This window comes from Colossoma macropomum, unplaced genomic scaffold, assembly GCF_904425465.1.
Source record: "Colossoma macropomum unplaced genomic scaffold, Colossoma_macropomum, whole genome shotgun sequence".
NCBI classification, from domain to species: domain Eukaryota; kingdom Metazoa; phylum Chordata; class Actinopteri; order Characiformes; family Serrasalmidae; genus Colossoma; species Colossoma macropomum.
In genome coordinates this window covers 1477801-1491471 of record NW_023495007.1, presented here as the reverse complement: position 1 = coordinate 1491471, position 13671 = coordinate 1477801, and the positions used below count along the sequence as shown (strand labels likewise).

The 13671-nt window shown below is 37.4% G+C and overlaps 3 protein-coding genes across 3 annotated transcripts; all 3 read right to left on the bottom strand.

Annotated features, from left to right (window-relative positions):
* Window positions 1-1075: 1075 nt before the first annotated feature.
* LOC118800853 (olfactory receptor 1571-like) lies at window positions 1076-2068 on the bottom strand. The gene has a single exon (XM_036561003.1). It carries the CDS (start codon window positions 2066-2068, stop codon window positions 1076-1078), a length of 993 nt encoding a protein of 330 aa, XP_036416896.1.
* A 4304-nt stretch (window positions 2069-6372) lies between these two features.
* On the bottom strand, window positions 6373-7383 carry LOC118800878 (olfactory receptor 1F1-like). The gene has a single exon (XM_036561041.1). It carries the CDS (start codon window positions 7363-7365, stop codon window positions 6373-6375), a length of 993 nt encoding a protein of 330 aa, XP_036416934.1. The 5' UTR covers window positions 7366-7383.
* Window positions 7384-11074: 3691 nt separating this feature from the next.
* LOC118800829 (olfactory receptor 1-like) lies at window positions 11075-12058 on the bottom strand. Its single transcript, XM_036560972.1, has one exon. It carries the CDS (start codon window positions 12056-12058, stop codon window positions 11075-11077), a length of 984 nt encoding a protein of 327 aa, XP_036416865.1.
* Between the last annotated feature and the right edge of the window lie 1613 nt (window positions 12059-13671).

Below are 13671 nucleotides of genomic sequence, written 5' to 3'. Positions count from 1 at the left end.
CTGTGGTTACAGTGGCAAACTGTGACTGTTAAAGCTAGGCCTTCATTTAAGCCATAAATGTCAAATGTCAAAAATGTGAAAAAAGCCAACCAGACTTTCTGCCCTAGTTGAATAAACACTACCAATCATACATTCACCGCCATCTCTTTTTGTTAGCCGGGCTGTGATTATTACATATATATATATATATATATATATATATATATAATGTCAGTGTCTGCTACAAGCATTAAATATCTGTGATTTAGGAAGAGAGTTGAGATAAAATGTGAATATACACCACAATCCATGATGAACCAATGACCATGACAGGATAAAACAAACAACTGTTTCTTTATTTCTTTCGGAATTTTAACAGATTTCGTTCAAACGTCTTGGGAAGTAAATAATAAATGGAAAGATATACATATTTTTCCATTGTTTTATGTGTGTTTCTTCAATAGCTGAAACACAAATATTTAAAAAAATATTGTCACCTTACTCTGCTATGTTTGTGTTTTATCTGTTTGTACTGATGAAAACAATGGCTACATAAATGTGAGCCTAAAGAACAATGATGCAGTTTACAACAACAACAATCCCAGAAAATGACCTTTTTTAGAGCAGTAAATAACTGGGTAGAACATTCCACAAAACAGCTGAATTATTATTAAATTATCTTTTTTTTAATCTTGAAAAATGTAGATTTGTCTATAGTTTTTTTTATGTATGTTTCCTCGCCTGCCCCCAGCTATGTTTATATTTCATCTGTACTTATGAAAATAATGGCTGTAAACCCAAACAACAAACATGTGGGTTCAAAATAGTTTTTAGAACATTTTTATAAATATTTAAGCAGTGTATAGTCATTTATCCAAAAGTTCTTGATTCAAATATATGCCTGAATGCTAAACAAATGCTGAACAAATAAATGTTCTTACTCTTTTCATGATCATTCATTTGCAGTACATTAGACTACAATCATGGGCCTATTTTAATAACAATAACAAATTTAATGCCGGTCTGAAGGGAAGCTTTTCAGTCTTTGAACTCAGAGAAAAAGTTCAGTAAGCTAAACTACAGTGAAAATATCATTTTAATGCTTTGCCATGCTTTTTAAAGGATCTTCCATTGCAAAGTTCACCTTAGTTCGCTTGTAGAGTACTTTAATAGACTGCAATACCTCTTCTGTCTTCAGAGTATATATGATGGGGTTTAACATAGGAGGAATTGCTTGTGCTAACACTGAGTTAATTATTCTAGTATTCGGATGTACTTGTGTTGTAAGAGTAGACATATAAATGCTAAAAATTGGTAAATAAAACATGCCCACCAATATGAGGTGGGAAGTGCAGGTTTTCATAGCTTTAATTCGCTCTGCACCCTGTGAGATTTTAAGCAATGCAACACCAATACAAACATATGAGATAGCTATTAGCAACAATGGAATGCAAAGAACAAAAGCAATATAAGCATAGGCCATCATGAAATTAGGAGTATTATCATTACAGGCTAGTTTGAAGACAGGGCCATGATCACAGAAATAACTGCCAACTGTGATAGATCTACAGAAGGACAGTCTGGTAATGAGAGAAACCATGAGGGTAATGATAGTGACTGCAAAAAGCCACAAAACGCCAATGATCAGAGTCATTGTGCTTTTAGTCACAATAGCATGATACCTCAGAGGAAAACATATAGCAATTACTCTGTCAAAGGCCAAAGCAAGCAGAGTAAAGGACTGCAAGCTCATAAAAAGAAAAACAAAAAACAAGCTTGTCAGACAGTCTTCATAAGATATGTACTGGTTCTCTAACAGAAACATGTCTGCATACTTTGGAATAAGAGCAGAGCTTCCACACAGATCAGACAAGGCTAAGTTGAAGACAGCTATATACTTAGCTGTGTGCAGAGTGCGTGCCAGGTATATAGTGCCCATTATAAAAGAATTTCCTAAAACAGTCACAGCGTACACAAAACACAAAAACATATAGTAATACTTTGAATGAGGCACGTTGGATAATCCACTGATGTAAAATGCGGGGGGGCGAATGAATGTTGCATTGTCAAGGGACACCACAGAAGTCATGTCAGAAGGAGAGTGGTCTTAAAAAAAGGAAGAACACATATGAAACAACAGTACAAGATGTTAAAAACCTATCTACAGGGTGGTTTGATACAATACCTTTTGCAGCAAGACAAAACCTTTAGGAGTGCAATTTCAAAAGAAATCAAACGCATTTATAACTCACTTATGTTTACGTCATCCCCAAAAGCACACTTCAAAAAAAAAGCACAAGTCTCTATAGGCAAGGTTGTATGCCATTGTGATATTGTGAATATAAACAATCATACAGGATGTTATATTCTATAAGTGTATATCATCACCAATCCAATCGTATTCATTGTAACAGATACAGAACCCTCTGGGCTTTCTAAGCTTTCAAAGAAGGCCCAGTGATTTCTCAGAAATAAAAAATACAAGTCTGTAATTTTTTGCTCATTTTATTCATTTTGATCTCAGAGAATTATTATACTTGTCACAAACTATTTTTTTTTGGTTAAGAAAACATGTGAAAAGGAGTATACTTTACACTTTAGTGGCCTTGATCGTTATTCTCATGACACCAATCAATAATAAATATTTGCCTATCTAAATTCTGATGTGCGCTCACTCTGAAGCTTTCCATTAAAAAAAAAGCAGCATCATGCTTCTTTTCTATAGAGGTAGAAAACACAGAAAGCTGCAATTCCACATGGTGATCTATTTTACTTTAGCCAATGTAGACATGGATGTATCACTGATACTGTGGAGGCAGATTTGAATGAGTTAAAGATGACAACTGTATCACTGTCCAAAATAACTTTTGATTGGGCATATCATGGTTTGTTTACACTGGCAAACTGTGACTATTAGACCGAGGCCTTCAGTTGAAACCATTTATGTCAAATGTCATAAATGCCCTAGTGGAATAAACACTCCCACTCATATTTTCACCTTCATCTCTGACGGACAGGACAGTGTAAAATGGTGATGTGATCTCACATAACACTTTAACGATTTGGTTGTCTCTCTTTGTTAACAGACTCTCTGTGAGCTAATTGGACTGTAGTCTGTCTTTATAAGAGTCAGCTAACCAGCATTTCACAGCCACATTCTACATTCTCAAAAATGTACAATATGGGTCCTTTAAATCTTCAGATAAAAGCTTTAAAGGACCATATTCTACATTTTTATTGTACTGTATCTTCTATCCTTTGGTGGATCGGGGCCTTGCCGTGGCTTGTGTGGAGGATCTTATAGTTAAGTCGTCTGGAGCAGTGTGGTAGGGTCCTGGTAGGGTCTCCCAAGACGAACAGGTCTGGAGTGAAGATCCAAGATGAACAGGTCTGGAGTGAAGACCCAGACTAACATGATCCAAAATCCTCCATGACTAAGGGACACAAGAGATTGTGTACCCTGCCTAGTAGAGGGTTAACGGGACCAACCCTTGGAGCCAGCTCAACCTGTGGGGTGACCATGTGGGCCCACCGCCCGCAAGGTCCAGCATGGGGGACCGGTGCAGTGCCATATAGGTGGTGGGAGGTGGCAGGGAGGTCCTTAGCGGCATGGACCCCTGCTGCGGAAACTGGCTCTTGGTATGTGGAATGTAACCTCAGTGGGTGGAGGAACCGGAGCTTGTGCGGAAGGCGGAGAGGTACGAACTAGATATACTTGGGCTCACCTCCACCCACAGTGTCGGCTCTGGAACCAAACTCCTTGATGGGGTTGGTCCCTCTCATAATCAGGAGTTGCACAGGGTGAAAGGCGCTGGGTAGGTGTGGGGATACTCATAAGTCCCCTGCTGGCTGCTGTGCAGTTGGAGTTTGTCCTGATGGATGAGAGAGTCGCCTCAATGCATAGTAAAATTGCTGGGAAGAAAAAATCTGACTGTTGTGTGTGCTTATACACCAAACAACAGTTCAGATTATTTGGCCTTCTTGGAGAGAGTGGGCAGGGTTCTGGAAAAGGCTCTGCCTACAGACTCCATAGTCTTGTTAGGAGACTTCAATGCTCATGTTGGCAATGACTGGGAGACCTTGAGGGGGGTGATTGGGAAGAACAGCCTGCCTGATCTAAACTTGAATGGTGAACTGTTATTGTACTTCTGCGCTAGGCATGGATTATCCATAACGAACACCAAGTGTAAACACAAGGATGTTCATAAGTGTATGTGAGACCAGAGCTCCTTGGGTCAAAATTCAACAATCAACTTTGTTGTCGTTTCTTCTGACTCGGGAGCATATGTTCTGGACACTTGGGTGAAGAGAGGTGCTGAGCTGTCAACCAATCACCATCTGGTCTTGAGTTGGATCAGATGGCAGGGAAGAATGGTGGTCAGACCAAGTGAATATTGAGGGTGTGCTGGGAATGACCACCTCAGGGAGAGCTTTTCTCATGTTCCGGAGGAGGTAAGGGACATGGAGTCTGAATGGACCCTGTTCAAAACCTCCATTGTAGAAGCTGCCAGGTGTAGCTGTGGCCAAAAGCTTGTAGGTGCCTGTCATGGCAGTAACTGTCAAACTGAAGAAGGAGGCCTTTAGGGACTGGAAGGCCCAGAAGACTCCAGACTCAGCTGATAGGTACCAAAAAAAGTCAGCAGTGGCAGCAGTGGCAGCAGTGGCTGAAACCAAATCCAGAGTGTAGGAGGAGTTTGGCAAGGCCACAGAAAAAGACTTTTGGTTGACTTCAAGGAGGTTCTGGACAACTAACCGGTGACTCAGGAGCGGTCGAGGTGACTTTGCTTTGGTGCTCAGCTGGGGTGGAGAAACTCTGACATCAAATGAGGATATTGTCGGTCAGTGGAAGGAGCACTTTGAGGAACTCCTTAACCCAAGAGACAAGCCTCCCTCAAAGGAGTCAGGGCCAGAGGCTTCTGGCATGTCAGACTCCACTTCCCTGGTGAAGTTCACTGAGGTAGTTGGCCAGCTCCTCAGTGGCAAGGTACCAGAGGTGGATGAGATTCGCCCAGACAGGCTTAAGTCTCTGCAATGAGCTGGAGGAATTTGCGGGGGACAGGGCTGTCTGAAATTCTCTGTCCTCCCAACTGCTACTGCAACCCTATCTGAATTAAGTGGTTAAAAATGATGAATGAATGAATGAATTAATTAATTAATGAATGTATCTTCTATCTGAGAGACATGGCTGCTTTCCAACTTCTTTTTATCACTTACAATTAAAGAGGCTATTTTTCTTAATGTGTCTTTAGGACTGACCTATGTAAATGGTCGCTGACTAGCTACCCTGTTTTGTACCTCATTTAAAAATCAGTCTTGGCTAAAACACTCTTTATTACTTCATTGTGAATGGGCAAGGCTCATGGGCAATGGGCAAGAATGTAGACACAAGCAAATTGGTTTTCATGACATCACAAAAACAGTGAAAAAAAGTTACAACAGGCTGTTTGTGTGGTTTTATTTTCATATATAGACTGTACAGACTAGGGACTGAACTCTACATTCTGAAATTTTACATGCTACATCAAAAAAAAGAAAGGAGTCATCCAAACCACAACAGTCAAAATAAAGAACATGTTCCTTGAATGTCTGTTACAAGCATCAAAGTTAGACAGCTGAGATTAAATGTGAATATACACCGTCAGTGGTTTGGAGCAAAAACACCATTAAAATCCCATAGAAATCCCATGTTTGCAGACTTGAATATTATCTTATTGATGGTAACTGGGTAACCAAAGGCTATTTATGAAGTGAATTTATAAAGCAAACACACCGTACTCTGCAGCAGCCATTGCTGGTCTCTCTTCTACCACACAATGTGCACAATCCCTACATACACTACCCACCTTATTTGTGATTACCAGTGAGAGTGGTGGTCATTGACATACAATAACAAATCTGGAAAATAAGCTCTTTTTTGACGAGATAAAAGATGCCATAGAAGGTCTGAATTTTCTTTTTTCCACATCTTAAAAGTTGTCTTTCAAAGAGCATGAGCAAGTATATGTTAAACTTTAAAATATAGATCTTGCTACAGTTTTTACTGTACATTTCTTCTCCTGCTCCTACTATGTTTATATTGTTTTCATCTGTTTGTATTGATGAAAATAACTGTGAACCTCAACAACATCCATGCTGGTTTAAAACACTTTTTAGAACGTTTTTATGAATATTTAAGTCGTGTATAGACCTTAATTCAAAAATTCTTTATTCAAATATATATCTGAATGCTAAACAAATATGTCATGGGCCTATTTTGATAATAATTTTAAAAAGTAATTGTAATGGAAGCCTGAAGTGAGCGTTTAAGTTTAACTCAATGAGAAAATAGGTTCAACAGTTCTGTTTTATTACAGTAAGCCAAACTTTGGTTTTTATGTTCATTTTTGGTTTATTTTAATTCTTCAAAATGCTTTTCACAGGATCTTCCAGTGCAAAGTTCACCTTGACTCGTTTGTAGAGTACTTTAATAGACTGCAATACCTCCTCTGTCTTCAGAGCATATATGATGGGGTTTAGCATTGGCGGAATTGTTTGTGTTAAGACAGAGTTGATTATTCTAGTATTTGGATCAATGTATGTTGTAAGAGCACTGATATAAACGCTAATGATTGGTAGATAAAACATGGCCACTAAAATGATGTGGGAAGTGCAGGTTTTCATAGCCTTGATTCGCTCAGCACCATGTGAGATCTTACACAGAGCAAAACCAATACAAACATATGAGAGAGCTATTAGCATCAATGGAAGGCAAAGAACAATAGCAACATTGACATAGGCCATCATGTAATTAGGAGAATTATCATTACAAGCTAGTCTGAAGATAGGGCCATGATCACAGAAATAACTGTAAACTATGGTAGATTTGCAGAAGGACAGTCTGGCAATCAGAGCTACACGGACAGTAACGAGAAATGCAGAAACAAGCCACATAACACCAATGATCAGAATCATTGTGGTTTTGGTGACAATAGCATGATACCTCAGAGGAAAACATATAGCAACCACTCTGTCAAAGCATAAAGTAAGCAGAGTATATGACTGCATTGTCATAAAAAGAAAAACAAAAAACATGCTTGTCAAACAGTCTGTATATGATATGTACTGGTTCTCAACCAGAAACATGTCTGCATACTTAGGAATAATAGCAGAGCTTCCACACAGATCAGACAAGGCCAAATTAAATACAGCTATATACTTTGCTGTGTGCAGAGTGCGTGCCAGGTATATAGTGCCTATTATAAAAGAATTTCCTAAAATAGTCACAGCGTACACAAAACACAAAAACATATAGTAATACTTTGCACGTGGCATGTTGTTCAATCCACTGATGTAAAATGTAGGGGGACGAATGAATGTTGCATTCTCAAGGGGCACCACAGAAGTCATGTCAGAAGGAAACTGGTCTTAAATAAAATGTGAGAAAAAAGGAGAATTTGTAACATGAAATACGTCAAAGGCAAGTAATAGCCTCTGTAAAACTGATCAACACCTATGAAACAATAATACAGAGTGTTGAAAACTGATGTGCAGTGGTTTGATACAATACCTTTTATAGCAGGACAAAATCTTTTAGAGCAGAATTTCAGGAGAGATCAAACACATTTATAGCTGACTTATGATTACGTCATTCTCGAAAGCACCTCGCGAAAAAAACACAAATCTCTGTAGACAAGGTTGTATGCTAAACTAGAATACTTTTGTGCTGCCAACTCCAGTGGTCCGAATTGATGGTTTGCATAAATGCAGCATGCAAGACACCACGTTTCTTTTGACATTTAAAAGCAGCACAGATGCATCGTTTGTTGTTTTGCTTTTCCCATGATCCTTTAGGAGAAAAAATTCAAATAGAGAGGGACCTTAAAATTAATAAATTATTTGTGATCTTTTTAACTAAACCTATATTAAAAAGTTTAGTAATGATTCATATTTGTTTTATCTCTATCACATAAGTTTAATATATGACACCCAGTATATGGCACCAAAACACATACTATGCACATTAAATGAATGTACTGTCAGACATATGTCCTTCATACATGTGAGACTTACATAAATTACATAAAAGATCAATATAAGAAAACAAGCCTACATGTTTAAATTGGAATAGCCTATGCAGTTCATGAGGATGTCAATAAAGACTTGATAATCATGATATGGTTCTGAATGAAACTTTAATAAACATTTTTTTCCATCAAATTTACAGAAATAGTGGAAATTTGACAAGACCTTTATGGAAACAGACTAAGCGTACAGCCTGTCATGCAGCTCATTCTATTATCATAGAAAAAAGACTAACATTTAATAGACGTAAACGTAGTAAATGGTAATTTACTGATATTGCTATTAAAATATTAATCTAAACATTTTCTCATTTTAATCACTTCCGTTTTTTTAAATTGTATATTTGCATATTTTAGGCATGTTTTAACAAAATAAATCCAGCCAGTCAGACCAGAGGTCAGGACAGGGAAAGCACAGTTTTACGTCTTCAGCTCTCTCAGCAGAGAACGGAGCAAAGAACTCTCACAGTTGGCATCGGCTGAACAAGTGCAAATAAAAGTTTGAATTGAATATGTGACAAAACAAGTTTAAGACATTGAAGATTAAGAAACTGAACTCACCAGAACCAGAACAAACCATTAAGAGACTGGAGCACCAAGAGGGTTGCTAAGTTAACATTCTTGTTGTGAATTGGTGCATGAGTATGTTCCAGAATTTTCCTTCAGGTTAGCAGTCTGTGCTAATGGAGAGCAAGAATAAAACCAAACCCCATCACAGTAACTTATCCCTGTATATTCAGGGTGTACAAAGGTCCGATTTACACAGTTTTTCCATTTACAACCCCATTTCCAAAAAAGCTGGGGCCCTGTGCAAAATGTGAATAAAAACAAAATGCAGTGATGTGCAAATCATTTAAACCATATAATTCATTGAAAATAATACAAAGACAACATATCAAATGTTGAAACTGAAAAATTGTATTGTTTTTTGAAAAATATTTGCCCGTTTTGAATTTGATGCCAACAACACATTCCAAAAATGTTGGGATGGGGCAACAGAAGTCTGGTAAAGTTGTGTAATGCTAAAAGAAACAACTGGTGGTTGGATGGCAACAGGTCAGTAAAATGATTAGGTATAAAAAGAACGTCCCAGAGAGGCTGAGTCTTTCAGAAGTTAAGAGGAGGAGGGGTTCACCACTCTGTAAAGGCTGCATGATCAAATAGTGCACCAATTCAAAAATAACATTTGTCAGCAAAGAACTTGGGGATTTCATCATCTACGGTACATAACAACATTAAAAGGTCCAGAGAATCTGGAGAAATCACTGTATGTTAGGGACAAGGCCAAAAAACAGTATTTGCTGGCCATGATCTTTGGGCCCTCAGGCGGCACTGCATTAAAAACAGATATGATTCTGTAGTGGAAATCACTGCATGGGCTCAGAAACACCACTAAATACCACTGTCTGTGAAAACAGTTTGTCGCTACATCCACAAATGCAAGTTAAAACTCTAAAATGCAAAGAAGAAACCATATATAAACAGAATCCAGGAATGCTGCCACCTTCTCTGGGCCTGAGCTCATTTAAGATGGACTGGGGTTAAGTGGAAAAGTGTCCTGTGGTCCGACAAATCAACATTTTAAATTATTTTTGGAAATCATGAACACTGCGTCCTCTGGGCTAAAGATCACTCAGCTTGTTATCAGTGCACAGTTCTAAAGCCAGTATTCATGATGGTATAGGGGTGCATTAGTGCACATAGCACATCTGTGAAGGCACCCTTAATGCTGAACTATATATAAATGTTTTGGCAACATATGCTGTCATCCAGATGATGTCTTTTTCAGGGAAGACCTTGATTATTTCAGCAAGACAATGTCAAGCCACATTCTGCATGTATTACAACAGCATTGCTCCATATTAAAAGAATCCGGCTGCTAAACTGTCCTGCCTGCAGTCCAGACCTGTCACCACAGACATTTGGCGCATTATGAAATGAAAAATATGACAAATGAGACCCCGAACTGTTGAGCAGCTGAAATCCTGTATCAAACAAGAATGGGAAAACATATCACTTTCAAAACTACAGAGTGTTTTTAAACATAGAAGTGATAAAACACAGAGGTAAACATGCCCCCCGTCCCAACTTTATTGGAACATGTTCCTGGCATCAAATTCAAAATGGGTATATATTTTTCAAAAAACAATAAAATTTCTCAGTTTCAACATTTGATATGTTGTCTTTGTACTATTTTTCTTTAAAAAATATGTTTGGTGTCCAGTTGTTGCTTGTTTAATTTAGTTGTGCTGAATTCTGACTCTCTTGAATAATCTGACTTCCCAGTCATTTCTGAGCTCTCTTCTACCACACAATGTCTACACTCTCTACCCAGCCCACCTCCATTGATATTTCCAATGAGAGTGGTGGTCAATGACATACAATAACAAAACTGGAATATGACCTTTTCTTTACAGAGGAGTAAATGACAGGATAAAACATGCCACAGAACAACTGAATAATGTGTTTTGCTTTTTTTCCATAATCTTAACAGGTGTCTTTTAAAGTACATGGGGAAGCATATTGCTGCTGTCGGAACAAAACCTTGTATCTCCATTTTTGTTGGTTTTCAGTTTGTGACATAATTTAAACATGCCTCTTGATCTTTACAATGTGTGTAAATTACATTAAAAGTAAAGTAGGTTTTTTCCTTCTGCCATTTTGGAGATACAAGGTTTTGTTCTGACAGCAGCGATATATTTTACTGAAAAAGTACTTTTTTCGTGCTGGTTTTTATGTTGTTTTTTTTTTTTGCTATGGAAAACTCCTCTGCTATGTATATGTGTAATTTGTTTGTATTGATGAAAATAGCTACATAACTGTAAAGATGAAGAACAACCATGCAGGTTCAAAATACCTTTTTGGGACATTTTCATGAATATATAAGCAGTGTATAGACATTTATTCACAAATTCTTCATTTAGATATATAACTGAATGCTAAACAAAGCATCTGAGTCTTTTAACTCCATGAAAAAACAGTGAACAATTCTCTGCTTAATGCAAGTAAGCCAAAACTACAGTTACTATATTGTTTTAATTCTTCGCAAGGCTTTTCACCGGCTCTTCCATTGCAAAATTCACTTTAACTCGTTTGTAAAGTACTTTCATAGACTGCATTACCTCCTCTGTCTTCAGAGTATATATGATGGGGTTTAACATAGGCGGAATTGTTTGTGTTAGAACGGAGTTGATTATTCTAGTATTTGGATGTAGATATGTTGTAAGAGAAGTGGTAGAAACACTAATGATTGGTAGATAATACATGGCCACTAATATGAGGTGGGAAGTGCAGGTTTTCATAGCCTTGATTCGATCAGCACCATGTGAGATCTTCAGCAGTGCAAAACCAATACAAACATATGAGAAAGCTATTATTGTTAATGGAAGGCAAAACACAACAGCAACATGGACATAAGCTATTATGTAATTAAAATTACTATCATTACAGGCTAGTCTGTAGATGGGGCCATGATCACAGAAATAGCTGTAAACTGTGGTAGATTTGCAGAAGGACAGTCTGGTAATCAAAGCTACACGGACAGTAACTATAGACACAGAGACAAGCCACATAACACCAATGATCAGAGTCATTGTGGTTTTGGTGACAATAGCATGATACCTCAGAGGAAAACATATAGCAATTACTCTGTCAAAGGACAAAGCAATCAGAGTAAAGGACTGCAGGGTAATAAAAAGCAAAATAAAAAACATGCTTGTCAGACAGTCTTCAAAAGATATGTACTGGTTCTCACTCAGAAACATGTCTGCATACTTTGGAATAATAGCAGAGCTTCCAAACAGATCAGACAAGGCCAAGTTGAAGACAGCTATATACTTAGCTGTGTGCAGAGTGCGTGCCAGATATATAGTGCCTATTATAAAAGAATTTCCTAAAATAGTCACAGCGTACACAAAGCACAAAAACATATAGTAATATTTTGTATGTGGCATGTTGGACAATCCACTGATATAAAATTTAGAGGGACGAAAGAGTGTAGCATTCTCAAAGGACACCATGGTATTCATGTCAGTAGAATAATCTTAAATAAAATATAAGAAAGATATTTCTTAGTTACAGACCCTTCAAACACTACAAATCATCAAAATGTTAAGGCAAATAAAACATACAAGTTAAATCAATAGCAAATAACTATGTAAAATTATTCAACACATGGGTTGAATAACAAGATTACAACTGATTTACAGTGATTTGATACAGTACCTTCTGCAGTAGCACAAAACTTTTTGGAGTAGAATTTCAAAGGAGATCAAACACATTTATAACTGAACTATAACTGGCCTTCATCATGTTTACATCATCCTCAAAAGCACACCTCCAAAAACCACCAATCGCTACAGACAACAAATGTTAAGGCTAAACAGGAATGCGTTTGTGGTGCATAAAAAATCCTGTAATTGATTCTCTCATGAATGAAATAAAAAAAGATAAATTAGGGCTGAATGAAGGATTATCACAGCTGTGTCTGCAATGTGACTCATGCTTCCTACGCCAGTCATTTCACAATTGACTGTATGCATAAAATGCTGTCGGCCAGGTACCCCTGTTTATCCAGCATTTAAAGGCAGCCTAGATTAATCTTTAGTTGTTTCCATTTCCCATAATCCTCTAGGAGCATCATTACCCCATCATCAATGGTCAAGACCCCCACAGAGCAGGAATAATTTGGGTGGTGGATCATTCTCAGCAGGGCAGAGACACTAATGTGATGATGCTGTATTAGTGTATGTTATACTGGAATGAGTAGATCAGACACAGCAGTGTTGCTGGAGTTTTTAAACACCTTAGAGTCACTGCTCGAATAAGATCAGTTCACCAACCAAAAATATCCAGCTAACAGCATCCTGTGACCACTGATGAAGTACTAGAGGATGACCAACACAGACTATGCAGCAACAGATGAGTTATCGTCTCTGATTTTATATCTTCAAGATGGACCAACAAGGTAGGAGTGTTTTATACAGTGGACAGCAATTAGACACAGTGTTTAAAAACAGCAGCACTGCTGTGTCTGATCCACTTGTACTAGCACAACACACACAAAGATGCCACCACTAGATCAATGTCACTGCAGTGCTGAGAAAAATCCACCACCCAAAAAAATACCTGCACTGTGGTGGTCCTGAGGGGGGTCCTGACCAATAACAGAGTAAATGGGGACTAATGAAGCATGCGGAGAAACAGATGGACTACAGCAGTGTTTAAGTGAGTGTAGAAACAAGGGAGGTGTACCTAATAAAGTGCTTCACGACATGAATATATATATATATATATATATATATATATATATATATATATATATATATATATATATGTATATGTATATATATATATATATATATATATATATATATATATATATATATATAGTCACTGTCCAAAGAAAAACAAGTATCTCCAAAATAGTAACTTTACAGGAGAGGGCAAAAACCCTCTTACCTTTCAATGTAAGTTAATGTAAAGAGATTTTATTTCAAGTGATTTTAGAGTATTTATATTTGTCCATTCATCACAAAATTAACATTATCATTTAATAAATTCTTGTTGTTGTTCACAAAGTATTTAAAATGCTGTATAAATCATCTACAAATGTACAGCTTTTGTGTCTATT

Bases quoted from the DNA above. Each gene is read 5' to 3' on its own strand.
- LOC118800853 (XM_036561003.1), bottom strand. From the start codon at position 2,068: ATGACTTCTGTGGTGTCCCTTGACAATGCAACATTCATTCGCCCCCCC.
- LOC118800878 (XM_036561041.1), bottom strand. From the start codon at position 7,365: ATGACTTCTGTGGTGCCCCTTGAGAATGCAACATTCATTCGTCCCCCT.
- LOC118800829 (XM_036560972.1), bottom strand. From the start codon at position 12,058: ATGGTGTCCTTTGAGAATGCTACACTCTTTCGTCCCTCTAAATTTTAT.